Here is a 26902-nt window from a genome sequence, read left to right as displayed (position 1 = left end):
TAGTTCTATGATCCAGGCCTTTAGAATCATCAGCACTAGCCTCATCCTGGAGTCATTGTCCAAATGCCTACAGTAGAAGGTTCTGAAGGTGTAAGGATGGGAGTAAGGGTAATCTGTAGGATAATTGTGTTTATATTAGGCCATAGGTTTTTATATCCTATAAAAGGCACTTCAGTGGAAAAAGCGTTGGAAGGGGATTCAGCAGACTTGAGTTTTGGTCCCAAGTCTGCCATTGACTATCTGTATTACCTTGTTCAAGTTACTTAACATTTCTGTACCTCAATTTCCTCATCTGTAAAATTAGGAAGTTGGACTAGGTGACCTCCAAGATGAGGCTGAGAAAAGAAAATAATCAAAGTTACAAATAAAGGGATTATAAGCCTTGGCAAGGAGGACCACATCATTATCTGAGACTGAAGTAAGCATTAACAATTCATTTTTAGATATCACTTTAAGGCTTATAAAGCACTTTCCACTCAACCTTCCCCAATAGATAAGTGGTCAAAGAACATGAACAAATAGTTCTCAAAAGAAAAATTGCAGACTATTAACAACTACACAAAATGATGCTCCAAATCACTAATAATAAGAAATACAAAACAACCATAAGATTTTACCTCAGATTTAGCAAATTACCCAAGATGACAAAAAGATTGGAATAAACAGTGTTGGAGGAATTAGGGGAAATAGGCACATTAGTTGGTAGAGCTGCAAATTAGTATTGCCATTTTGGAAAATAATATAAAAGTATACAATGAACTAAAATATCCATACTCTTTGAACCAGAGATTTCCCCTCTAGGCATTACCCCAAGGAAGTTACTGATAAGAAGAAAGTCTCCATATACTCGCTGACATATTTTTAGCAGTGTTTCATGGTGGTAGCAGAGAACTGGAAATAAAGTAGATGCCTGTGAATTGGGGAATGGTTAAACAAATTGTGACACATTAGAATATCACTGTTCCATAAGAAATATCAAATATGATGATTATAGAGAAGCATGGCAAAATTTAAAGGAACTGGTGTAGTAAAAGTGAGCAGAGCCAGAAAATACCTACCAAATGTAAATGTAAAGAAAACAACCGCAAAATAATAGGAAGTGAATGTTACGCGTGGGCCCAAAGAATCGATATGAGAAATACTGCCCACCCCTACACACACACACACACACACCTACCTTCTTCCTTTGCAGACATCAGGATCCATGGAACATTACATATATTTTCAGATTTTTTTCAATGTATTGGTTAGCTTTAATGATTTTTTTCCCCTCTTCCTCTTTTTTTCTTTAAAAAATATTCTTTGCTACATAGAATGGTACTTTGGGAGGAGGTAGGGAGAGAAATACAGGGGGAAATTTAGGCAACATAAAAACAAAATATGTCAAGACAAATGTATTTTTAAAAATCATTATTCTCACTTTACAGCAGAAAAAAATAGGTTCTGAAAGTTTAAGTAACTCACAAACTAGTACATGACTAAGCCAGGAGTTTAACCGAAGTCTCATTATTCTAAGTCCAACACTCTTTCCACTAAACCACACTTTATCACTTTCCTCTATTTTCTTGAAGTTTACTCATGCTGGGAAACAGTTTCCAGATAATTCACAAGCAGTTCTGCAAGTATACACTACAGCCCTTTTATGTGTCAGGTCAGAGGTAAAAGGATCAGTTGGACTAGAGTTAGCACATTTCAACTACAGGACAAATTTCGAAGATTTTCTTTGAACTTATGGGTGGAAATGTTTGCCTAAGGTTTACAAAATCCCATAAAAATGCTGCTTTAGTATTATGACTTGGAAATTTTCCCAAAGCGCCCAGAGCAATACTTTGTTACTAGACCATTAAGTTACATAGTATTTCTATGATAAATACATCATGGAAACGTCAAAACAAGTTTTCTGTTTACTGTAGTGTAACTCCTTCCTCACATCATCCTTATGTTGTCGTTCTATTTGAAGCAGAGGTCATGTAGCTTTCTGTACATTTGTGACATTTTGAAGCCTGTATTCAAAGGGTAGAAGTTGCCTGAAGATCCGTGTCCCATCTTATGTGAATGTGCCTATTACATTTTATATAAGCTATTTTCTTGAAGGAATTGTTTTAACTGAAATTGACCTCATGTCCCATCTTGAAATGTATTGACTGCTACCCTTCTCCCCCCCCACACTCAGCCACCTAAAAATCAAAGCAAACATTTAGTTGACAATTCATTTATGAGAATGAGATGATGCTTCATCTCACATCTTTAGTTACTTATCTTCCATGAATATAGCTTTGATTAACACTCTTTTATATAAGACCGTAAAGATCCAGTGGTTATACTTTTGTCCTACTTTGGTGGAAAAGTGTGAATTAAAGAATTAAAGGTAATCCTAAAGGTCCTTTCCAACTTTAGGAAAAAAATACGATGTGATGGGAGGTACATTTGACTCTGGAAGTCAGCAGACTGGGTTTTTATTCTTAAGTCTTCCATTGACTAGTTGTGAAACTATGGGCTAATCTCCTAACCTCTTTCTGTCTCTCTTTCCTCATCTCTAATGTGAAGAGTTTAGACTAAATTATATCCAAGTCTTTTCTAGTTTTATCATTATGTGCTCAATATTTTTATATTCTGTATTCTAGTGACACATCTCTAACATTCCGTCTCTAATGTTTTTTGTTCTGATTCTAAGACCTTTTCTGGCTCTGTCTTTCATTGCTTAATATTCTGCAATTCTGTCTTCTGAAGTACCTTCTATCTCTAATAGTTTTTGTTCTAAAGTCCCTTCCAGCTTCTAACTTTCTATTACTTTGAGGGCCCTTCTAGCTCAATATTCTTTGGCAGTGATTTTTATGAGAAGAAAACAATTTTAATACGCCTTCACAACCCAAACTAATATGTCACTAAGGGAGAGATCTTGTGAGAAGTGATAGGCAAGATGTTTTTTAGGCAGGGAACAATTCACTGTACCCCTCAATTTAAACATATAAGCAGTCACCCACTGCTCCTATACTTAAGGCTAGTTCATCTCAAAGAGGAATTAAATGAAATACTGAAATGAGGCAAAGACAAGTAGAGTGGGCCAATGGAACACTTGAGAACATCCCAAAATAAAATCTGAAATTATGCCGGGGCTTCTGGGAAACATCAGCAACCTAGAGTTGGCACAAAGCAGTAAGAGAAGGGGGTGTACAGGGCCTTGTTTGAAACCCAAGTGTCAGGCACACTGATGGGCCAAGAGGCCAGCATAGGGAATTCTAAGTCAGGCTGAGGCACATGCCAAATGAGGCATTACTCAAGGAGGAAAGCAAATGACTCTAATGTCTATCAACATAAACAGATAGATAGTATCTGTTTTTAATGAAATTAATCCATAAGATAAATCGACTACAGATGCCAGGGTATGTGACGACATTGCCTGAAGATGAATTGCTTGGAAAGGAATGGTGAGATGTATCTTTTCACCTCACTCTATTTATTAACAGTTTAGACTTCTCAACTGGCTGTTGCTGGGAGCATTGAAAATTAAGAGTTCTCTCTGTGCAGGCTATACAAACTTTGGAGCATGTTTGCATGCTTTATTGAGGAAGCTGTAAGGAAAGCCTGGGGGTATAGTGTACAGAGCATGGAAGACCAAGAGTGAAGAGACTTGGGTTCCATTCTTGGCATTGACACTAATTCACTCTGTGACCTTGGACTAGTCACTTCCCATCTCTGGGCCTCCAATTCCTTATTTGTAAAATGAGGAGGTAATACCTTCCAGTTCTAACATTCTGTGCTACCAGACACCTTCAGCTCTAAAATTCTTTGTTCCTTTTATTCTGTGTTCTAAGGCCATTTAGAGCTCTTTTCCATTGTGCTTTAAGGACCATTTTGGTGCTAATGTTCTAACATTTGAAATCCCTAAGAACTTGGCTTTTAGATATCTTAGTTTAGAAAAAATGAGTGAAGGCAGTCATAAAAATTATGGGATGATAGATTTAGAATTGAAAGGGACCTTAGAGGTCATTTAGTCCAACCTTATCACTTTACAGACATAGGCCTGAGGCCCACAGAAGTTAAGTAGCTTGCTCATGATCACCAAGACAGAATAAATGAGAAAAGTCATTCATTATATGCATGAAACATTGTCTAGTAAAGAATAACATTCTATTACAAAAGAACTATGTGGAAGGAAAATGTACCATGTTCTTCAGTTCAAGTGACCAGCTTCCCCCCTGAATGTATTCGTCATTTTGACACATTTCTTCTTCTTCTTCTTCTCCTTCTTCTTCTTCTCCTTCTCCTTCTTCTTCTTCTTCTTCTCCTTCTCCTCCTCCCCCTCCTCCCCCCCTCCTCCCCCTCTCCCTCCCCCCTCCCCCTCTTCTCCCTCCTCCCCCTCCCCCCCCTCCTCCTTCTTCTTCTTTTCTTCTTCATCTGGGTTAAGTGACTTGCCCAGGGTCACACAGCTAGTAAGTATCAGGTGTCTGAGGCCGGATTTGAATGCAGGTCCTCCTGACTCCAGGGCCAGCGCTCATTTTGACACTTTTCTTTAGGGTTCAAATTCCCCAGGTACTTATGACCTAGGAAATCCGTTAACTTCCCTCATCCTCATTTTTTTCATCTGTTAAAATGGGGATAATAATAGCACCCACCTCATGGGTTATATGGCTGAAATGAGATAATACATGTAAAAGATTTTGCAAACCTTAAAGCGCTATCTAAATGCCATCTATGATTATTGTAAGGAAAGCATTTGATGAGCTGTAAAGTAATGTGGTGATAAGAATAGCTGACATTTAAAGTTTTAAAGTTTGCAGAGTGTTTTGTATACTGTAGCTCATTTTTTAGCTTCACAACAACTCTATGAAAAAGGCATTACAGATATTATTTTACAGGTAAGGTAAATGAGACTCAGAGTGATGCTCTCCTACCCAGCTGATGTCACAGAAAGAACTGCAGGTCTAGCCCTCTCCTCTCTGTTGTTCTATGCTGCCCCTTTAGATATCAGACATGTGAAGGATACTAAAGACAGACCATCATGCCCTTTTTGGCCTCTCTCCCCTTATTCATGCTTGTCAGTTACCCTTTTCATTTTTAAGCTTTCCTTTCTTTCTTCTCTTTTGTGTCTTCCAGGTCCTCAGTATCGCTTGGAGAAACAGAGTGAACCCAACGTCCCCGTGGACTTAGAATGCACCCTGGAGAGCCAAAGCACTTTGGAGTTCTGCCTTGTGCGAGAGAACAGTACGTTTGCCCTTTTCCATCTTGCTCTGTAGATTGTCTGTGTGCCCAGAAGTTATACATCCTGGAGCAAGTGCTGTGCTGGCTGGGCAAGGGGGTTTGGAAGGCACTTTGTTCCTTACAGCAAGAGTTGTCAACAGGAGCCAAAAGAATATTCCAAAGTGAAATGATTGATTCCCTACCTTTTGGTAAATAGGCTATATACTGTTTATGGCTTCATGATTAATCTTTTTCTGTTAAACTGTATACTGGTAAAGTTACGATCAACCCTGAACATAGTGTGGAAATATAGCGCCTTTTCTGAAACTCACAATATTTAGTGGATAAAGTGACTGGTATCCAGTACATTTTATCCTGTCAATATCACTCTGTAATGCACCCAATATTTTTGAAACTTTTTGAAGTATTAACCATGTATGTTTTCTGAAATAGGAGACAGAGGAGCTGTTTTTAGCCTAGTGATTGTTTTTTAAGGAAATGTTGAAAATCTCAAATAATTTCTTCTGTTCCCTTGCTAGTAAGCATCTAAATCAAACTTTGAAAAATAGAATCTTAGCCATAGAAGGCATCAGAGAGGGAGAGAGAGAGAGAGAGAATATCTTTGGACAGAAACTTGTCTGGCCTCTCCTTGAACACTTTTACTCTCCTGACCCCACAGCCATCAAGATAAAGCCTGTTCCATTGTTGAACAATTCAGTTGTGTTAGAAAGGTCTTTCTTTTTTTTTTCTTTCTTTTTTTTTAAAAGAAAGATCTTCTTTATATTGAGCTGAGATCTGTGTCGGTTTAACTTTCACCCATTGGTCCTAGTTCTTCCCTCATAAGCAACACAGAACAAAGTATAGGGGAAAGTGTTCTAGACTAGTCAAAAGTCCTTGATTTGAATTCTACTTAGCTACTTCATGGTCTTGAACAAGCCACTTACTTCCTCTATTTGAACTTCAGTCTTTTTATCAAGAAACTTAAGTGGATTAGTCTAGATCAGGGGTTCTTAACTTTTGTGTGTGTGTCAAGAAACCCATTCTGCAGTTTGGTAAAATCTGTGAACCCCTTCTCAGAATATTGCTTTTAAGTAATTACAGAAAATGGTATATTTCATTTAGAGATTACTGAAAATAAAGATGTAGTTTGGTTTGGTTTGGTTTTTTTCCTCATCCAACTTCATGGATCTCTGAAATCTATCCTCAGAATCCATGGAGATCTATGGACCCCAAGTTAAGACCCACTGGTCAAGAGGATTTTTAATGTCCCATAAAGCTTTGGCATTCAATGTTCTGTGCCCCAAAGTCCTTTCCAACTCCAACATTATATATTCTAATAGTCTTGTAAGGTCCCTTCTAATTTTAACGCTCTGTTCTGTATTCTAAGGTCTCTTCCATCTCTACTCCACTCAGTATGGATCATTGTGATCTAGATGCTAGGATGGCAAAAAGGTAGAAGATAAGAGATCATCTTTAATTTTATATATAAATTTTAATTTTATAGGTAAAGAAACTGAGGCCCAGAATAAAAGCAAAGCCCATAAATGACTTGCCTAAGGTCAAGTAGATAGCGAGTAGCAAAGCTGAAACTGAAACTCTTGTCCCCTGGCTCCAGATACAGAGCTTTCTCCATTCCTGTTACATCAGAACTTTAAGAATTGTTTATAAAAGCTTTTATATTTTACTCTATTCTTTCCATTTATACTTCACTACTTCAGAACGTCTATTATTTCATTGATAGCAGTACCCAGACACAGATTACAACCCTTAATAGATGGGATTCTTCAAGAGTTGCTGTAGCCAAAAAATGTATATCCTGATGGCCAAGCCTTTACCAGTGAATTTCTTCAAGACTTAGTTAGGTTGGTCCTTGGACAACACTATCTCTAGGCCAAACTCAAAACTTTTCTAGCTTAGGAGGACCATCCATCATTTGAAATCACCTGCATAGCCTTCAGCACCTCAAGCCTCCTCCATACCTCGGTGAGGCCTCTGAGGAAAGTTTTCAGTCCAAGGGTCACAGAATGGTAAATGGTATTGATGGTGTAAGTTTCATAAGATATGACGGCATTGACGGTCTAGGGGTTATGTAATAGTGGTGATAGTCTTCTGGGAGTCATAAAATGGTGTCTTTGGCAGTATGTAAGAGGGTAAAGTTTGAAAATGGAGCTAAAAATGATGTATGTCTCTGCTCAGGAACTGAGATTTAGGACTTTTGCCTAGGTCTTGGCCTGTTAAAGGAGAAAAAAACCAAAATCCTTGAGCTTTCCAATTTGAATTCCTTTCTGCTAATATGTACTATCTTCAGACAGCTGTCTGCTAGGATCTGGAATATGACCAGTATAAAACAGAAGACTGTCTATTGGAAGAGCATTTGAGGTCCAGTGAGGAGTTCTCCTATTCCAATTCTCCCAGTTCTAATCCTTGCTCCTAATCAGACAATCTCCCTGCGTTTTTATGCTATCTTTGAGAAAAGAGAAATGCCTTCCCCTACTTTCTGGAGACTTCTGTAATTACCTGGCCTTAATAAAGGTGTAATTATCTCCTCAGAAGAAGATCCAGGCACTAATCCAATTTGACCAAAACTTCCAGCCTACCTCAATTACTACCTGATACCCATCTCATCCCATCATTTGTACTCTTTGGATTCCACTGTACCCTCACCATGCCTCTTCCTTCCCCACTATACACTCCCCCACCCCACTGTACCCCTTGCCACCTATTTTTTAGCTTCTTTTTGTATGGTTTGTCGTCTTCCCCCATTTGAGATTGTAAGCTCTTTGAGGGCAAGAATTGTCTTTCCTTTTCTTATAAGTATCCCCTAGGCTTAATACTGTACCTGACTTGTAAGTAGACAATAAATACATATTGTATTGCAGTAGGTACTTAATAAATGTGTGTTGTGTTGTATTATATCATCCTGCCTTCTAGGTATTCCTTCAGGCCATCCCCCATGTTGGACACAAGCCCTCCATTTATATAACATAAGCCTGTTGAAACTTTTCTCACAGTAGCCCTGCTCAAGGGGCATCTCCTTGGTCTTCCCTCACTCTCCTTCCTGTAATAAGAACATAAGATTGGGGGCAGCTAGGTGACGCAGTGAATAGAGCACTGGCCCCGGATTCAGGAGGACCTGAGTTCAAATCCAGTCTCAGACACATAACACTTACTAGCTGTGTGACCCTGGGCAAGTCACTTAACCCCACGGCCTAGCCAAAAAAAGTTACAAAAATAAGAACAAAAGATTTAGAGATTATCTCGTCCTACCTCCTCATTTTATCAACCAGGAAACTGAGGCCCAGACAGGCTAAGTGATTAGCCCAGAGCTACATAGGCAACAAGTAATAGAGCCAAGATTCAAACCCATATCATCTGGCTGCAAATCCAGTACTCTTTTCACTATAGCATGCTGCCCTTCTGGGCTAGAAAACTATAAACCTCAATATTGTAAAAGATTTCTTTCTACTTTAGCTAAATCTAAGCCATAGTACTTTACCTGGTTTTCTCTCTTGGTTTACCTTGTACCATACTTGTTTCTATATGTATCCTGTCTCCGCTATTTGTATATATATGATCCTTATGATCCTAGAGAGTAAAAACTGCCCTTTCAACTTTATTTCTTCTAGGCTGTAGTAGGCAGTTAACATGTTTATTGAATTGAATTGGATTATTTCGGTGACCACAACAAACTTCCCCAAAATTCACCTTAGACATCCCCCAAGAAAAGTACCCCCAGAGGGTGAATCTAGTTATTATCTTTTCTGAATAGAGGCTGCTTAGAAATAATTAGAAGACCACAGTGGTTATTTCAGTTGCTGCTCCTAAGAGCGCAGTCACCTTGTGGTCTCAGTTTTTGTTAATCCTGTCACTGACTTAACTGAATTTGGGCAAGTCACTTAGCCCCTCTAGGCCTCAGTTTGTATATTAAATAATTTTAAATAAGAGAGTTGAACTTGATGATCTCTAATGTTCTTTCCAATTCTGAAATATTATTTATAACAAAGTGTAATTAGTGTATGTTCTCAGGCCTCTTCCAGACCTAACATTCTGCTTTAAGGTCTGTCTCTTCTAGCTTTAATAGTCTATGTTCCAAGGTCTATTCCAGTTCTTAATTCTATGATTCTAAGGCTTAGAATGATTTGAACATCAGCACAGGCCTTTGGACCTCCTTTGAAACCCAAGGGGACTTTATACTTAATAAATATTTATTGAATTGAATTGAACTCACTGTTTTATAGGTAGAAAAACTCAAAATAGTGATATTCCCTTTCATTGATCTAGGAAAGATTTAGGCTCTTTCATTGGCTCAATGACTTAGTAAAATACCAAGTTCAAGCTTTTTGAATATTTGAAAAAAGGAAAATTCCCCCAAAGGATAGTAAATAGTACTCTTTTTTGATGAATCCAGATATAAGTGACTGGTGAGGGACATAAACCATGACAGAAATAGTCCACGTGAGTTTGAATCCATAGTTTATGGGTAGGTATAAACATGTATGTGTTTATGTGTATGGCTGTTTCTTCACAGATTTACAAGACTTTAGATCTAGAAGGAACTTTGGCAGTAAGAGCACTGAATTTTAGGTCAGAAAACATGTATTGAAGTCCAAATTCCATCACTTAGAAATTTTGGGGCCATAGACAACCATGGTATAATAGACAACACAACATCTGGAGTAAAAAGATCTGGGTTCAAATTCCAATTGTCACTTATTAGTTCTCTAGTGTTCCTGTCACTTTCCTTCTCTAGGGTTCTTTGCTTAATTCTAAAATGAGAGGATTGGTCTAGATATTCTCCAGAGCCCCCTCCAGCTCCAGATTCCCTGATCATTCATCCTCTTTTCTAATATATAAAATGGAGATGATTCTTCTACTCCATGCCTCCCAAGGGTTTTATAAAGACATTATATAAATGTGACAGTGACCTCACTTTCTAGATAAAGGCCCAGAGAGTTGAAGTGCCTGAGTCCAGATCTCAGAGCTTCCCAAGGCCTTTAAATATGACTGCCTGATGAGGTGCACTTCGAAGATTCAGGAGGTTCAGAGTTGGTGCCAGGAAAAGCACCATGCAGAAAAAGCTAATGCAGAATTTTAGTAGAGAATGTTACTTGTTCATTGTTCATCTTTGTTTTGTTTTATTGTTAAGTAGGAAGGGGAAAGAGAAGAAAGGCAGCTATTGGAAAGAGAGAGGAATATTTGTTTTTTGTAAAGGTTTCTGGTAATTTTCCAGACAATCTTCATTATCCTGATTTGTAATGGGTGGATTTCTCCTCCTTTTAGGTACTTTGTGCCAACAGAGGAAACACCCTGAGGGTTAGCTGGTGCTGAGGAAGCTCTGCCCAACTCACTTAAGGATCACTAACCTCCTTCAGTAGCATTTGAAATACGAAAGCCCATTATAGCTTTTAGTGTCATTTTACAGTGCCTCAATAGGATTTTTTCAACAGAAGAAAATGATATGATATAAATAAGATTTGTTTGTGACTAGAAACTTAGGTGAGTAGCTAAATGATTTGAGTCTCTGCCACTTATAGGATCATAGGACTTAGTGCACAAAAGACCTTAGAGACCATGTAGTCCAGCCCCTTCATTTTCCAGAGGGGAATACTACCTAGTCTCGCCCTATGGCTAATAGAGAAGTAATATCAACTCTTTGGGCGTCTATTTCCTCACCTGTTAAATGAGGATAATAGTAATGTGCCACTTACCTCACAGAGTTGTAATGAGGCAAATGCCATGCAAATTTTCAAGTACTGTAGAAATGTGAGTTACTATTGGTAGGAAAACAGTTTGTAAACCCTAAAGCCCTATCAGAATAGGAGGTATGGTTGTGTTTTTTAAATTGATGGTAGCATGGCATAGTAAGTAGAGACTTGGCCTCAAAGCCAGGCAGACTTGGTTCAAATCAGACAACTAAGATTATAAATTTCTTAGATGATGCCAGCCTACATTGGTATATAGAATTTCCTCCACTTGGAATTCCTAATACCAGTGAAACATTAGATCTGATCTGTATCCTTATCCTATCAGCATATTGCAGTATTCATAGGAAAATATTTTAAGATTCTCGGTATCATAAGTGTGTGAATGTTCCTTCTACGAGTGCAAAATACCTGCTACCTATGGAAATCACTTTACCTCCCCAAAACTCAAGTTTTCTTATCTTTAAAATGAGTTTGGGCTAGATAATTTCTGAAGTCTCTTAACAGTTATAAATTTTATCAGTGTTAGAATGTAGAATTTCAGATCCAGATAAGGCTTATCAGTATAAAATGTAAAAACAGTGAATATCTAATCTGGAAGGAACCTTAGAAAATAAAACTTGGAACATCAGAGCTGGAAGGGAATTCCAGGTCCCTTCTTTTTTACATTTAAGGAGACCCAGATCCTGAGATGAAAGGTAATTTGCCTTGCCCTGTATCTCCCAGTTAAGTGGTCAAGCCATACTGAAACCCCAGTCTCCTCACTCCATAGTAAACCATCCTTGAGGTGTTTCAGTGTTTTCAGGCTGTAGTTTCCTCGAGAATATTAATACTTGTATTCCCCATGTTATTGTTATACCATTTTCCCACCATCTTATAGTATTTATTATTTCAAGGGATGAACAAGATCTCTGTACATTTGCTCTTCTTTTTTACTTTGTAGTTCCCTGGAATTACATGTGTCTTGCATGTATCTGTCTTCCCCACAAATATGGCACTTAACATAGGGCTAGGCATCTAGATACCTCAGGGTCACTTTCCCTCTTTGCAACTAATGTTGGCACCATCTACCATAATGGGCAATTAAGAGGAAGGCAGTTGTAAAAAAGCAAACTAGAAATGTGAGCTCTGGTTTTCATTATTAATATGAAAGTGTGTGTGTCTGCCACTAATGATTTCTTGGTATGGAAGTAACTCTTGGTTTCTCAAAGGTTCTGCCAGTGGAGCTGGCAAGTCCTACTAAATCCAGCACTGTTTGCACTATGCTGCCTCCCATTCTTGATCCCTCATTTTTTTCTCCCTTCACCGTGCCTCTATCCCATTTCTTCCTCTTCCTCAGATTTCCCAGAAGTCCACACAGACATTAATAATCTTTGGGCTCAAGAGCTAACTTACCTGTAGTAGACAGCCAGGTCTCTGGTCCTTCTGGCCCAACTTAGATTCCACCTTTTCTCTAAACCCCACCCACCCACTTACCAAGTGAAAGGGATTTTTTTTCTTTCTTAAACTTCTCATGGCATTTTCCTTGTAAAAGCATGACCTTTTGACCTCTCCTTCACTCACCTTGCTCTCCTTGTACCATAGTTATTTTTATTTACATATTTCCCTCCATTAGATTATAAACTCCCTGAGAGCAGGGTCTGTGTCCTGTCTGCCTTCATGTCTTCAACTTAAGGCATTTAATAAGTGTTTGCCAGATGAATGCTGAGCTTTCCCCTCACCTCTTCTCTCAACTCAACAAGAGCCTGTTTTGTGCTGTCTGGAGTGAGAAGTTCCAAAATGCTTAAGGCTAATTAGTTTCATTTTTCTCTATCCCCTTCCTGGAAAGTTCCCCTTTCTCATTTTATCATTAGGTAGTAATTAGTATTCAAGGGAAATTGGTCTTAATATATTAAAATTGGTTAAGTGCATTTAGACCTGTATCACAGCCAATGTCTTATTGGAAAATGTAATTGGGGACTCTGTGTATGTAATTAATTGAATTACAATTAAGAACTTTCATTAAGCAATACACTAGTACATTAAAGCAATAAGGAAACATGTTTGCAATACTACTGCCCTTGCCTTTGGTTTGAGTAGAAGGCATAGAAACTTGATGCTCATATGTGATTTCCTATAATCTAACCTACTAGCTAGTAATTTTGTTATGTCTCTTAAATATTATTATATATTAGGGTATGTTTGTGTATCAGTTAGGGCTGGACAAACTCCAGGTGCCAGGTCAACATTGTGCCAAAGCAATTTCCCAATTGTACCAAGTATTTTTGAGAAAAGTCTTATCCAAGGGTAGAAGGAAAGGGATCATAAGATTTAAAGCTGGAACGGACCTAAGGATTCAGCTAATCCAGCCCCTTCTTTTTATAGTTGAGGAAACTCAGGCCCAGAGAGAGGAAATGTTCTCGCCAAGGTCATAGAGGTTCCATGAATAATAGAGCAAAAATTTGAACCCAGGGCCACTGACAGTGTTCTTTCCACAGGGCTTTAGCTCAGCTCATGCAGTCCTCTGGCCAGATGTAGGCCTCAATTTCTAAATCATTCAGTCACAAGCTTGTATTATGTGCCTACTTATGCCTAGCACAATGCATGGTGCTAGCAATACAGAATCAAAAGTGAAAGTCCTTGCCTGTGAGAAATTTGCATTCTATCATGTGTGACTATGTAAGTTTTTACACAAAAAATACCAGATAAATTTTGTGGAAATGGTGCTAGCTGCTGACCAGATGAGGAAAAGCTTCATATAGTAGGGGCACTTGAGCTGAGCTTTGAAGAAAAGAAGGCATTCTAAGAAAGGAGGAAGGAAGGTATTCCCAGGCAGAGAGAACAGCCAGCGCAAAAGCATGGAGACCAGAGATAGGAAGTGTGTGAGGGAGGGACAGCAAAAAGGCCAGTCTGTCTAGACTGAGAATTGCAAGAAGACGAATAATATCCAACACAAATGGAAAGTTTGGTTGGGGTCAGCTTGTGAAAGACTTTAAAAGTTAAACAGTTTATATTTTGTGCTAAAGTAAATAGGAAATAAGCACTGGCATTTCTCGAGTAGGGAGTGGTGTGATTGTACTAGTGCTTTAAGAAAATTAATAGCTGTATAGAGGATGGATTGAAATAGGGAGAGATGTGAGCCTGGGAGGTCATTTCAGAAGCAGTAACAATCGTCCAGGCTGAGGGATGAGGAAAGTATGTAGCAAAGAGTTAGTTAGCCTCTGAATTGGGAGAGGCAATGACTTGTTGATGGTGATGAGAGCCTGAACTACAGTGGTACCCTTGTGAGCAGAGAGAATGTGATGAAGGGGACTAGAAGATTGATGGTAGCCTTGGCAAAGAAATAGGGGAGTTTGGAAAAGTACTTGTGGGGTTATTGTCAGAATTGCATAACTTTTGAACAATTAAAGAAATTAAAATAAATTTGGGGGCACTTAAACCCTTCACTGTCGCCTTAGAATTTAATAGAATCTCAGAGTCAGAAGAGATGTAAGTAGTTGTCTAGTCTTCCTTGACAACATCTCAAACCCCTTCCCCTCCTCTCCACTCACACCATAACCACCCTAGTTTAGGCCATTATCGCCTCTTGTATTAACTCATTTGTGTATATCTTGTGTGTCCCCAGTAGACATAAGCTCCCTGAGGGTAGGGACTTACTCATTTTTGACTTTGTATTGCCAGCACCTAGCATAGTGCCTGGTGTATACAGCAGGGGCTTAATAAATACTTATTGACTTGAATCTAACCTGTATCTTAACAAGATTCCCATCTCGAAGGACAGCCTCTTTTGAATACCTCTAGTAGCAGGAAATTTATTGCCATTCAAGGTAGTTCATTCCATTTTTTAGTGGCCCTAATTTTTAAGAAGTTTTTCCTTTTTTAACTAATAAATAATAATGTCATAACAATTTAATATTCTTCCTTTATTATTAATCAACAAACATTCCCATATCCACAGAACAAAAAAAAAGAGGATTATATATGAAATCTTGAACTGCTTTTATAAAGTATATGTTAAATTTACAAGATAGTAACAAAAGTGCTCAGCTTGTCTATTTAAACACTTGGTTTCTTCTGTGTTTTTGTTTTGTTTATGCTCATTTCTCCCACCCTAAATAGCTCTCCATTGTAACAAATAAGTGTAATCAAGCATAGCAACATACTATCCTTGTCTAGAAAGGACATTTTTCTTAAATCTACCTTCTAGTAACTTCTACTCATTGGTCCTATATCAGCCTTCTGAGGTCAAGCATAAGTCCACTCCCTCATGGCTACCCTTCAGATTCTTGAACTACGTCCCTCCTTTACCATGGCCTTCTTCAAGACTTCTCTTCATCGGGGCAAACAAGCTGCTTTCTTTTAGCTGATCCTTAGATGGCCTGGTTCTGGACTTGTCACTTTCAGTAAGAAGCCTTCTTTAACAGAGGGCAGTGTGGTGGTGTAGTGGAAGAAACACTGAGCTTGGAGTCCGGAGATCTGGGTTCAAATTCATTCCTTACACTTACTTGCTCGATGATTTTAGTCAATGAGCTTCAGTTTCCATATTTGTAAAATGGGAGAATAAAGCTTATTACCCTACCTACTCACAGTGTTGTGAGAAAGGGGTTTTATAAATCTTAAAGTGCTCTAGAAAGAGGAGTGGTAAATGTGTGGGGAAATTTCTGGCTCTCACCCATGAGCTGCAGTTCTCCAAATTTCCATCCGTTTCTGTCTGATGGCCCCATAAAATAAGATTACCCTGATTTATAGAGGGTCTAAAGAATCCCAGTGGAAAGCCCTCCAGCGTAGCCAGCTTCAGCTCCAGTAGTTTAATCAATTAAACACTGACAGGAAGCATTCCTATTCTGATGGTAACATGGCAGGTTCTGGAGAAGGGTGTGTGATCCTGATGGCTGTGCTGAGATTACTGTCACTGAGTGATAGAGTTGTGTGTGTGTATTACAGTCTATCCCCTATTGATTGTTTTTAAGAGACTGGCAAAATTGAACAATGAACAGGGAAAAGCGTTGAATAGAAGGGAAGCTTTGGGCTTACGAGGCTTTCGGGACTTGAAAGGCCTTTGAAAAAACTATGATGGATGTAGAAAAATGAAAGAAGTGAGACCAGTAAGATTTTTCTCAATGGCTACATTTTCCACAGTCCCATAGTGGCGTGTGACGCAGGGTATGTATGTGTAAAGAACTCTGAACCAGAGTGGGACTCCAAAAGCCCAGGCCCCAATCCTGGCCCACACAAGTGATTTGGTCAGATCACTCCCCCTCTCCCAAGTCCAGTTTCTTCTTTTTTAAGATGGAGACAATCACTTTCCACAACAAACCTCACAGGGTTGTTATGAGGAAAACACTTGTAAATCATGAAGGGTTGTAGAAATGGGAGCTATTAAGAAATACAGATTGAATTCAATTTTGGCTTAATGGAAAGAGCACAGAATTTGGAAGTCAACACACTTGGGTTCACATCCAGATTCTGCTCCTTATTTAAGCAAATCATTTAACCTCTCTGAAGCACAGCTCTAAAATGAGGGCAATGGATTACATGATCCCTTTCAAATCTCAGTCCTGTGAAATGGAGCACCTCCTCTAAAGGCACAGTCCATTTTATTAAAGATAATTGCTGATGGGGAGACAGGTAACAGCTATGTAACAAGCCCCCTCACTCACAGCAAGTCTCTGTAGCACTGTAGGTATAAAGCAGTGGTGGGGAACCTGTGGCCTCGAGGCAACATATGGCCCTCTAGGTCCTCAAGTATGGCCCTTTGACTGAATACAAACTTCACAGAACAAATCCCCTTAATAAAAGGATTTGTTCTATAAAACTTACACTTGGTCAAAAGGTCATACCTGAGGACCTAGAAGGCCACATGTAGCCTGAAGGCTGCAGTTTCACCACCCCTGGTATAAAGAAAGCTCATCTTATAGTCAGAAGAACTGGGTTCCAGTCCTAATTCCACTTCTTAACAGATGTGGGACTTCAGAAGAACCCTTTCCCTCCCTCTCTGAGCCTGAGCATCCTTGCACAACTTTCTTCACAAGTGAGATATATACAAGCATAAAGCATAAAGAAACAGCACCATTAGGACTCTTCTTATTATTGTCATTTATTTGTAGCAGTTAAATCTTTTGCTTCCTTCTCCTTTTCTTCTTCCCTCAGCTTTTATCATTTTGTTACCACAGGACCTGCCATTCTGTAAACAATTCAACATTTATCAAGCATCTAGGGTGCAGAGTAGTGTCTCTATGCTGGGGAAGATGCAAAGTTCAGATCCTAGTATCCTGTGATTTAAAAGAGATCTAGAAATCATCATTATTTTACAGATGTAGAAACTAAAGCTCAGAGGAGGGAAGGGTAGGGACCTGCTTCAAGTCACGTAAGTGACCCAGAGCTGAAACCTTGGCCAAAGCCCTAGATCTGTGCTCATCATACTCTTTTATGCTGTGGCTAAGTTCATTCTGCTTCAGTACTTTAAGAGGTGAGAAAGACCCTGCCCTAAAGGAGCTTATGCTCTAGGAAGATACAAACACAAATAACTGTATGACAGAATATCATGTAGTAAATATATAAATAGTAGACAAAGTATTATGAGATCTAGTAATGGTGGTGGCACTAGAAGTCCTGGTAGCCAACCTACATAGATATGTGTAAGAGAGAGAGAGCAAATTGAGTGCTTTTAAGGTTTCAAATGCAATTGATTTTATTTTTGACATTTATTATCTGAGTTGAGCTTCTCAGTAACTCCGAGTTGAGTTATATAGACATGATTAACCTCATTCCACAGAAAAATAAATGGACATTCTGATAGCTTAGCTGACTTACTTATGGTCATATAACTAGTGATTGTTGGAGACAGATTTTGAAACCTGATGTCCATGGCAGCTAGGCGATATATTGGCGAGCGTACTGGACTTTAAGTTCAGACCATCCTCAAACATATATTAGGTGAGTATCCTTGGCCAAGTCATCTCTTTGAGCCTCAGTTTCTTTATTTGTGAATAGAGGGTGTTGGACTGTATGGCCTCTAAGTTCCCTTCCAGTTCTCAATGTGTGTTTGTATGATCTTTTGATTCTGAGATGAATATTTTATCAGATAGAATCTATCCAGTATATACCACATCAGGATTCAAACCTGGAATCCTCTGACTTTTAGTCTGCTGCCCTTTCCATTAGACCACACATTCATTACCTCCAGGGCTTGATAAGGGCATATTTCAGACCCCTGAGTTCCAATCCATATAAACTGGAGTGTTTAAAATGTTCTTAAACTCACAAAAACTATGATGTATAACAGTGCATCTATAAAATGTTCTAATATAAAGGTTTGACACAATATAATACAAGATGCTAAGCCATAGCATAGCACATTAGCACAGTAGGCTTTGACAAAAATACATTGTAAAGGCCCTGAAGGTGTCATTGTCATCTGTCTTGACCTTCAAAAGGAGACTGGTATTAATGAAAGTAAACACATTGTGGATATTTTTTCATTTAATTCTTCGTAATAGAATTGGACTTTATAACTGCTTGACACAACTGTAGTGGTCATTTCTCAGGAGGAGCTTGATAAGTCCTTCTTCTTTCTAGTGAAATCTCTGAAAAACTATGAACCAGCTTCTTATCCCTTGTTGCCCCCACGGAAGTAACCCTTTCTTCTGGCATTAACTCACATTCCCAACTTGACACCTCATGGCTCATAATGTTCATACTTGACTGAACTGAAAAGAGAACAAAAGGACATAGAGAAGAGGGAATACACACAAATGCAGCCGTCCTCAGAGAAAGACTTCCAGAGGAGGAGCCAATATTATGGCTACAAAAAGAGACAAGAGGAGAAAATGAACGATTGCCAGATGAACACTTTAAAAGGGTGGCTAGGCACATCATGGACACCCAATTCAGACTTACTCCTTTTCTGGTGCTATGAATCGTGTGGGAAAAGCAAAGGGAATGCCCACCGGAGAAGAGAATTGTTTCATTGCCTAGAAATCCCAATTTTTTTCCCCTTGAAAGGTACTAGTCTTAGGTTGGAAGCCCTATTTAGATCCACAGGGAAGGAGAAGACCCACCAGAGGCAAAAACATTGCTGTAGCAACTCTTGAATGGGGAGGAAAGTATTCAGAGTAACACAGTAAGCCAGTAAAACTCTAGTCTAGAAGATATAGGGCAATGGTTTTGATTCTTTATGGGCTTGGATGAAAATCTTTTGGTTTTTGTTGGATTAAATAAAACCTGTCCTATATTTATTTTCTTGTTCTCAGCCCTTAACATGGGACCTGAGAGATTATTCTCTTTCCCTCTTTTTTTTTCTTTTCTGGAAACTTAAATCCTATACATGAACCCAATTCTTATGTTTCCAAAACAAACCTTGAATAAAAACATGAGTCAAAAGAGATTTATCACAGACTCTCAACATGAACGCATTTATGAGCTCAGAGCCTCATCAGACATTTGTTAAGCACCTACTGTGTGCAGAATATTGTTTCAAGTGCTTAGAAGAAATAAGAAGTTTGGTTAAGATATGCTCCCTGCCCCCAAGAAGCATTCTGTCTAATAGAAGGATATGTCATATACACAAATAGTCATTTTCACCAATATTACATGATCATCCATTAGAGAAAGTCCAAGTGTGCTGTGTTCCATCTGAGGGGCTGGAAGAGGTCCTTATCAACATCGAATCAGGAAAAGCTCTTTGGAGGAGGCAGCATTTGAAATAGATTTTAAAAATTGGATAGTAATTGAACAGATGATGAGAAGGCAATAAATGCCTGTAGATGGACCTCATTTATAGACTGCCACACAGACCCGCTGAGCAGGTTTGCCTACTTTGAGAAACATTTCTGAAATCTCAAGACTGCAAATCATTCCCACTGGTTTTTGAAATCTAGTGTGTATTTAATATAAGTCTCTGGATTCTCCTTCCACCAGATCTTGTTGCCCTTATCATAAAAGCAAACAGTCCCCTTGCCTGCTCAGGACAGGGCTGAGAAACTCACTGAAGTATCACTCTAAGCTTAAATCCTCAAATGGCTTATGAATTTACACCAGCAGAGAGTAGAAGGTCAATGTAGGAAGCATTAGCGTGTTGAGCCAGCTCCAACTACATAAGTCTTAAACCAAATTAATATATAGAAATTGACAAGCCTTTTGCTGGGTGCTCCGTAGCTTTAAGACCTCTACTAAAATCCCATCGTCTCATCTGCCCATTATTAACATTTCAGCAAAATATAAAGTTTTCATTAATCTACCCCAGCAAATTTAGAACTGAAAACTGGCAGTTGTTTCAGCTTTTAGGACTACATTAGCTGGTGTATTAAACAAAATGTGTCATACTTCAGTATCTTCTACAAGAAACTAAATCAATTTCCCCCCATATTTATGCACCACTTTATCTAAAAGCATCTGAATTATCATTTACAGCGAAGATGCTTTATTAGCAGCTGGCACTGAAATTGCTCAGTAAAAAATTATATGTCACGTTATAGTAATTTTTAAATTGGTTTTAATCCAACATCATAAAATGTAAAATCTTGAGTGTGGGGTTGTTTTTCCTTTGTTGTTTCCCCCTAGTAACTGGCATATTAGCTTAATGAGATGTTACCTCTTTCTTTCTACATCTAATACCTACAGTATTTAGGAAATAACAATTAGTAAATAATTAAAGTTCTTCACTCATATCAGAATGAAGTTGTTGCAGGTAATTGCATTTACTCAAAAAATAGATTTAAATAATTCTAAAACATTCAAAGGTTTTCATATTTTTGCCAAAATTTCCACATTTAAAGTGTTCTAAAATAGAAATTAACAGGCATTTTGTCAGTTATGTTTCAGTTAAAGTATAGATTTGGGGAAATGAATGATCATTAAAAACTGTAGGCAATAACCAGCCACCCCCATGAAAATACTAGAACAAAGAATGATAGGGTAAAAGGGACCTGAGAACATAAAATGCTCCAACAGAGAATATTAAAAGTAGATGGTAATTTTAGAATGCAGAATATTAGAACTGGAAGGGACCTAAGAACATCAAGGTCATTGCCATCTGTTCTATTACTGTTCCATAAAGGACCACTAGGCCTTATTTTCTAACCTGCTGTTGCTATACCTGAAAGACCACCAAATTTACTACATGCCGACCCCTATTAGAGTGAGGGCTCCTGAAGAGTAGGGATATTATTATCTCAGTTCTCTATTTGTAGCATCAATATGCAGCACAATGCATAGCTTAATAAAAGCTTTTTCATTCTTTTATTCATTCATCAAAAATTAAGACAGAAAAGGAAGTTAACAGAGAATAGTTAGTCCAGTAGTCTCCAAACCTATTTGGTCACATACCCCTCTCAGTAAAAAATTGTTAAGCCCTATATGTACATATATGTGTGTGTGTGTGTTTGTGTAATTTGCAAACTGTATACACATACTATTGTACCAATAACTGTGGATATTGTAAAACTTTAAAATAGACATTTAAAAGAATGAGAGAAAGATGAAATAATATTTTATTCTAGTCCTTGAGGAGCCACTGGAATATATTGAATAGGAGAGTGATATGGTCAGATCTATGCTTTAGGAATAGTATTGTGGCAACTATACAGAGGATATATTAGAGTAAGGAGATATTTCACGAAGACAAATTAGGAGGCAGTAGTCCATGTCAGGGGTGAACACATGAAAGCTGATGAGATCACCAAGAGGGAGTATAGAGAGAGGAATCCAGAGGGTCCCGGACAAAACCTTGGAGGACACCCACAGCAGAGGGAGGAGGGACATGGATGATGATCCAGTGAATGCCACTGAGGAGAGCCAAGAGAGAGGAATGTTACCAAAATGCCAAAAAAGAGAGTATTCAGAAGGAGAAGGTGGTCAGCAGTATGTTGCAGAAAAGTCGAATAGGATGAGGACTGAGAAAATGCCAACAGATTCTGGAGTTAAGAAATCATTAATAGCTTTGGAGAAAGCAGTTATAGTTGAATGATGAGAATGAATGGAAGCAAGGTTGTAAAGGGTTGAAATAAGGTAAAAAATAAGTTCTTTGAGATCAGATGACGAACTATCAGCATGCTAGGGAGGGCTTGACGGAAGAGGCGGCTCCTGAGTTAGACCTTGAAGAATGAGTAAAATTTAAAGAGGCAGAGATTATGTTAGAGATCAGAATAATGGTGTACTGTTGTGAAAAACACTCAATTCATTGAAGAAAGCCCATGTTCAAATCTTGCCTCCAGCACTAGTTGGTTGACCATGGAAAAGTCCTGCTTCCTTTCTAAACCTGTTTCTTCATCTATAAAATGGGGGTAATAAGACCTGTGGTAGCCACCTCATGACATTATTGTGGAGCATCAAATGAAAGCACATGCATAAAACATATATCAAACTTTCAATAAAGCACTGTAGAGTTGTTGGCTATTCTTACAGTGAAGTGTGAGTAATCCATTTGGCCAGAAAAATGGAGTCCAGACGGGAGGGGGTGGTAACGTGAGATCAGCCTGGAAAATAAGGCCATTGCTAAACTGGCCATTTTAGGTTTCTGTTCTCTCCTCTTCAATACTACAGTGGGCTGTGATCCCATTGGTTCCTTCTTGACCAGTGCAGATAAGCAACCCACTTCCACCTTCTCATTCTCTGCATTTTTCATCCATACTTTTCCTCCAAGGATTTGGCTGATTTACTGAAGGCCTTCCTCTATTGTTGGTTGTTGTTGATGTTGTTGTTGTTTTTTGTTTTTTTGTTTTAGTTTCTGTGCTTGCTATTTTAGTAAATGCCGTTTTTTTTAACATGTATTTTTAAAACTTTGGGTTACAAGTTTTCTCCTTTCCTCCCTCCCCACCCACCCTCATTGGAAAGGCAAGCGTCTTGATACAGGTTGTAGATGTGTAGTCACGCAAAACACTTCCATAGTAGTCATGTTGTGAAAAATTAAGTATATTTCCCTTCATCCTATCCTATCCCCCATTTACTCTATTCTCTCTTTCGACCCTGTCCCTCCTCAGAAGTGTTTGCTTCTGATTATCCCCTCCCACAATCTGCCCTTCCCTCTATCAACCCCCTGCTCTCCTGTCCCCTTCCCACCTTATTTTCCTATAGGGTAAGATAGATTTCCATACCCCATTGTGTGTGTTATTCCCTCCTTAAGTCAAATCCTATAAGAATAAGATTCACTCATTCCTTTTTAACACCCCCCATTTCTCCTCCACTGTAAAAGCCTTTTCTTGTCTGTTTCATGTGAGATAATTCACCCCATTCTACTCCTCCCTTTCTCCCTCTCCCAGTATAATCCTCTCTCACCCCTTAATTTTATTTACCAGATATCACCCTTTCATCTTCAACTCACCCTGTGCCCTCTATCTATCTATCTATCTATCTATCTATACATACATATAATTTTTTTTTCCCTCCCACTACTCTAATACTGACAAAGGACTCATGAGTTACAAATATCATCTTTCCCTGTAGGAATGTAAACAGTTCAACCTTAATAAGTCTCTTATGATTTCTCTTTCCTGTTTACGTCTTTCACATTTCACTTGAGTCTTGTATTTGAAGATCAAATTTTATATTCAGCTCTGGTCTTTTCCTCAGGAATGCTTGAAAGTCCACTATTTCGTTGAATGACCATTTTTTACCCTGAAGATACTCAGTTTTGCTGGGTAGGTGATTCTTGGTTGTAATCCTATCTCCTTTGCTCTCTGGAATATCATACTCCATGCCCTACAGTCCCTTAATGTAGAAGCTGCTAAATCTTGTGTTATCCTGATTGTGTTTCCACAATACTTGAATTGTTTCTTTCTAGCTGCCTGCAGTATTTTCTCCTTGACCTGGAAATTCTGGAATTTGGCTACAGTATTCCTAGGAGTTTTCCTTTGGGGATCTCTTTCAGGAGGTGATTGGTGGATTCTTTCAATTTCTATTTTGCCCTCTGGTTCTAAAACATCAGGGCAGTTTTCCTTGATAATTTCTTGAAAGATGACATCATAGCTTTCAGATAGTACAATAATTTTTTAAGTTCTCTATCCTGGATCTGTTTTCCAGGTCAGTTGTTTTTCCAATGAGATATTTCACAATCTCTTCTACTTTTTCATTCTTTTGGATTAGTGTTATAGTGCCTTGATTTCTCAGATTGTCACTAGCTTCCAGTTGCTCCATTCTAATTTTTAAGGAAGTATTTTCTTCAGTAATCTTTTGGACTTCCTTTTCCATTTGGCCAATTTTGCTTCTTAGGGCATTTTCCTCATTGGCTTTTTGGACCTCTTTTGCCATTTGGGTTAGGCTATTCTGTAAGGTGTTATTTTCTTCAGTATTTTTTTGGGTCTCCTTCAGCATCACTCTCAGTTTTTCCTCTACTTCTCTTACTTGCTTCTCAAAATCCTTTTTGAGCTCTTCCATGGCCTGGGACCAATTCATATTTTTCTTGGAGGCTTTGGATGTAGGAGCTTTGGTTTCGTTGTCTTCTTCTGGTTGTGTTTTGATCTTCTTTGTCACCAAAGTAAGATAATATAGTCTGACTCTTCTCGCAGCTTGCTCATGATTCTGGCCAATTACTTGAGTTATAAACTCTGTGTTAAAGTAGAGGTCTGTTTCCAGTGTGGAGAATGTACTGTCCCAAGCTTGGGGTTTTGTGCAGCTCTTTTCAGAGATACTTGTAGGGACCTATAAATTTTCAGTTCTTCCAAGGTGCTATGATCAAGGGCGAGGTGTTTACTCCTTTCCTGGCCTGTGCTCTGGTCTCTGAGTGACTACAAGCACTCTTTTCTGTCTTGGAACTGTGAGGAGGATTTCCTCTCTATAGCCACTACAAGCTCCACCATGCCAGCACTCCTCCTCGCCCCAGGACTGCCACCCAGAACTATGACCCAGATCCAAGCATGGCCAGAGCAAGAGAATCCTGTACCATCAGAGAGATCCTTGCAATCCCCCTCTGATCAGCCACTCGATTCCCCCTCAGTCTGCAGGCATGAAGCTCAGAAGGCAGCTGCTGCCCCGGGGCCGGACTCAGGGAATGCAACTGGGATCCCGATGTGCTTCTCTCTCACCACCAAAGAAACAGACTTTTCCCACTGACCTTCTAAGTTGTGTTTGGCATTCATGGGTTGAGAAGTCTGGAAACTGCCACAGCTGCCTGCGATTCAATCCTCTGGGGCCTCCTCCAGGTTCGGTGTGGCCTGCGTGCCCACACCAAACTGCATTCCTCTCCCAGCCTGGCGTGATATACCTTTCTGATCAACCATCCAGTTTATCTTGGGCTGGAAATTTGTTTCCCTCTGTCTTTTTGTGGGTTCTGCTGCTTTAGAATTTGTTTAGAGCCATTTTTTTTATAGGTTTTTGGAGGGGTTTTGGGGAGAGCTCAAGCAAGTCACTGCTTTTACTCTGCCATCTTGGCTCCGCCTCCCTATTGTTGGTTGTTTTTTAAAAACATCTTTTATAGCTACCAATGTAGCATGTGGTAGATTGGGTGTTCTCCCTCATTCTTGCTCCATGACTCCCTTGCCTACTTTTAACTGTACTTTAAGATGTATTTTACTCTATTTCTTACAATTTGTCCTCATTGGGAACATCATGCAGCCTGCTGACCTCTGCCACATGCCTTTCCATTGCCTTTTAGATCACCCCATGCTGTTAAGTCACCTCTCTGCCTTCTCTTCTCCAACTTAAATAATCCAGGTTGCTTTAACTTTTCCCTAATGGCCTTGGCCACATGCTGTTGTTCAGTCTTTCTGTATCTTTGTGTATTTGACCACACTGTTGATTCCTTACAGGTTCCAGGGGAGAAGGGATTTCAGAGGAGGATCCTCAGACTGACATAGCCACAGTCCAAGACATGCTGTCCAGTCACCATTACAAATCTTTCAAAGTCAGCATGATTCACCGACTCAGATTCACAACAGATGTGCAGCTAGGTAAGGCTCGGATACAAGGCTAATTTCACTTTGTAAATCTTCAGTTTTCTTGAATACCACAGCATATGAGTGTGGTATGAAACCGTGCACAACTTTTATGTGGCCCAAATGACTAGAAGTAATTTATTTTCTGAGAAATTGTCTAAACAATGAAATTTAAAATATGTAATTTTTCCCACCTGAGGGAATGATGAATGCTCATTGCTCCAACTTGTCTTCCTGTTTATTAAGAAGTATATTGGAACTAGAAGGGATTTGAGGCTTTCTTTTCAAATGGATTCATTTGTATGTAAGATTCCATAATTTTTGTTTGACATAATTGACTAAAGAACTTAATTTCTCCCACAAGCTGCCTTTGGAACAACTTCTTTTTGATTGTCTCTTTTCTCTAAATGTATGTGTCCTTAGACAAGTCATCTCTCCTCTCTGACCTCAGTTATCTCATTTGTAAAACGGGTGATGGGGTTAGGGAGGAGACTGACCTAGATGATTACTCAGTATCCCCTAGTTCTAATGTTCTGTAATCTGAGATCTCTTTCATCATTGCATCTTAGGCACTCCTATTCTGAGGGGCCTTCCAACTCTGAAATATATATGGAGAAGGGGGTGGAGGATTCTAACCCTGACAGTCTGTGTGCTGTGTTCTGAGGTTCCTTCCCTTTTTAGCATAGTTTTTTCTAGCAATCTATATGCCTTAAGCCCCTTCCAGCTCTGATATTCTGTTCCATGTTCCAAGGTATTTCCCAATACTCACATTCTCAGTTTCCAATAAAGCACATTGCTTTTTCCATTTGTAATACTGACCTTCATGCTTTTGGTGACTCTCAGAGTTTATATTTGAATCTGTACCAAAGATTTAGACCTAACTCAAACAGCAAGATTTTGTTTTATAAACAATATCCTTCTTTATGATTCATGATAAAGAGATATGTTTCTGTTTGGCTTGAGCCTGAAGTGCCATAAGCTGAAAAGTGTGGTGATAAAGTCAAGAGACCTGGACTCCAGTCCTGGCTCTGCCACTGTCTCACTGTGTGACCTTGGGTCAGTCACTTTACCCTTGTGTTTGATCTTCATGTACTCAGACTATTACTAAGTATCTTCCAGCTGTGACATTCTTTGTTCTGAGAGTCTTTGCAGATCTGACATCTGTATCCTAAA

General features: G+C 38.9%; 1 protein-coding gene across 3 annotated transcripts in view; it reads left to right on the top strand.

Moving 5' to 3' along the window:
* The window catches only part of LOC114047027 (target of rapamycin complex 2 subunit MAPKAP1), a 328986-nt gene that overhangs the window by 251833 nt on the left and 50251 nt on the right, over positions 1-26902 (top strand). For all 3 annotated transcript variants that reach the window (XM_027867684.1, XM_027867685.1, XM_027867683.1), the window contains 2 exons: positions 5098-5205; positions 25604-25744. In XM_027867684.1, the coding sequence (XP_027723485.1) occupies positions 5098-5205; positions 25604-25744 (249 nt within the window). The remainder of the gene's footprint in view (positions 1-5097; positions 5206-25603; positions 25745-26902) is intronic.

The sequence above is a fragment of the Vombatus ursinus genome, unplaced genomic scaffold, assembly GCF_900497805.2.
Source record: "Vombatus ursinus unplaced genomic scaffold, bare-nosed wombat genome assembly UNPS02014786.1, whole genome shotgun sequence".
NCBI lineage: Eukaryota > Metazoa > Chordata > Mammalia > Diprotodontia > Vombatidae > Vombatus > Vombatus ursinus.
The sequence above is the reverse complement of the archived record's forward strand: the minus strand, read 5'-3'. Positions and strand labels throughout refer to the sequence as shown.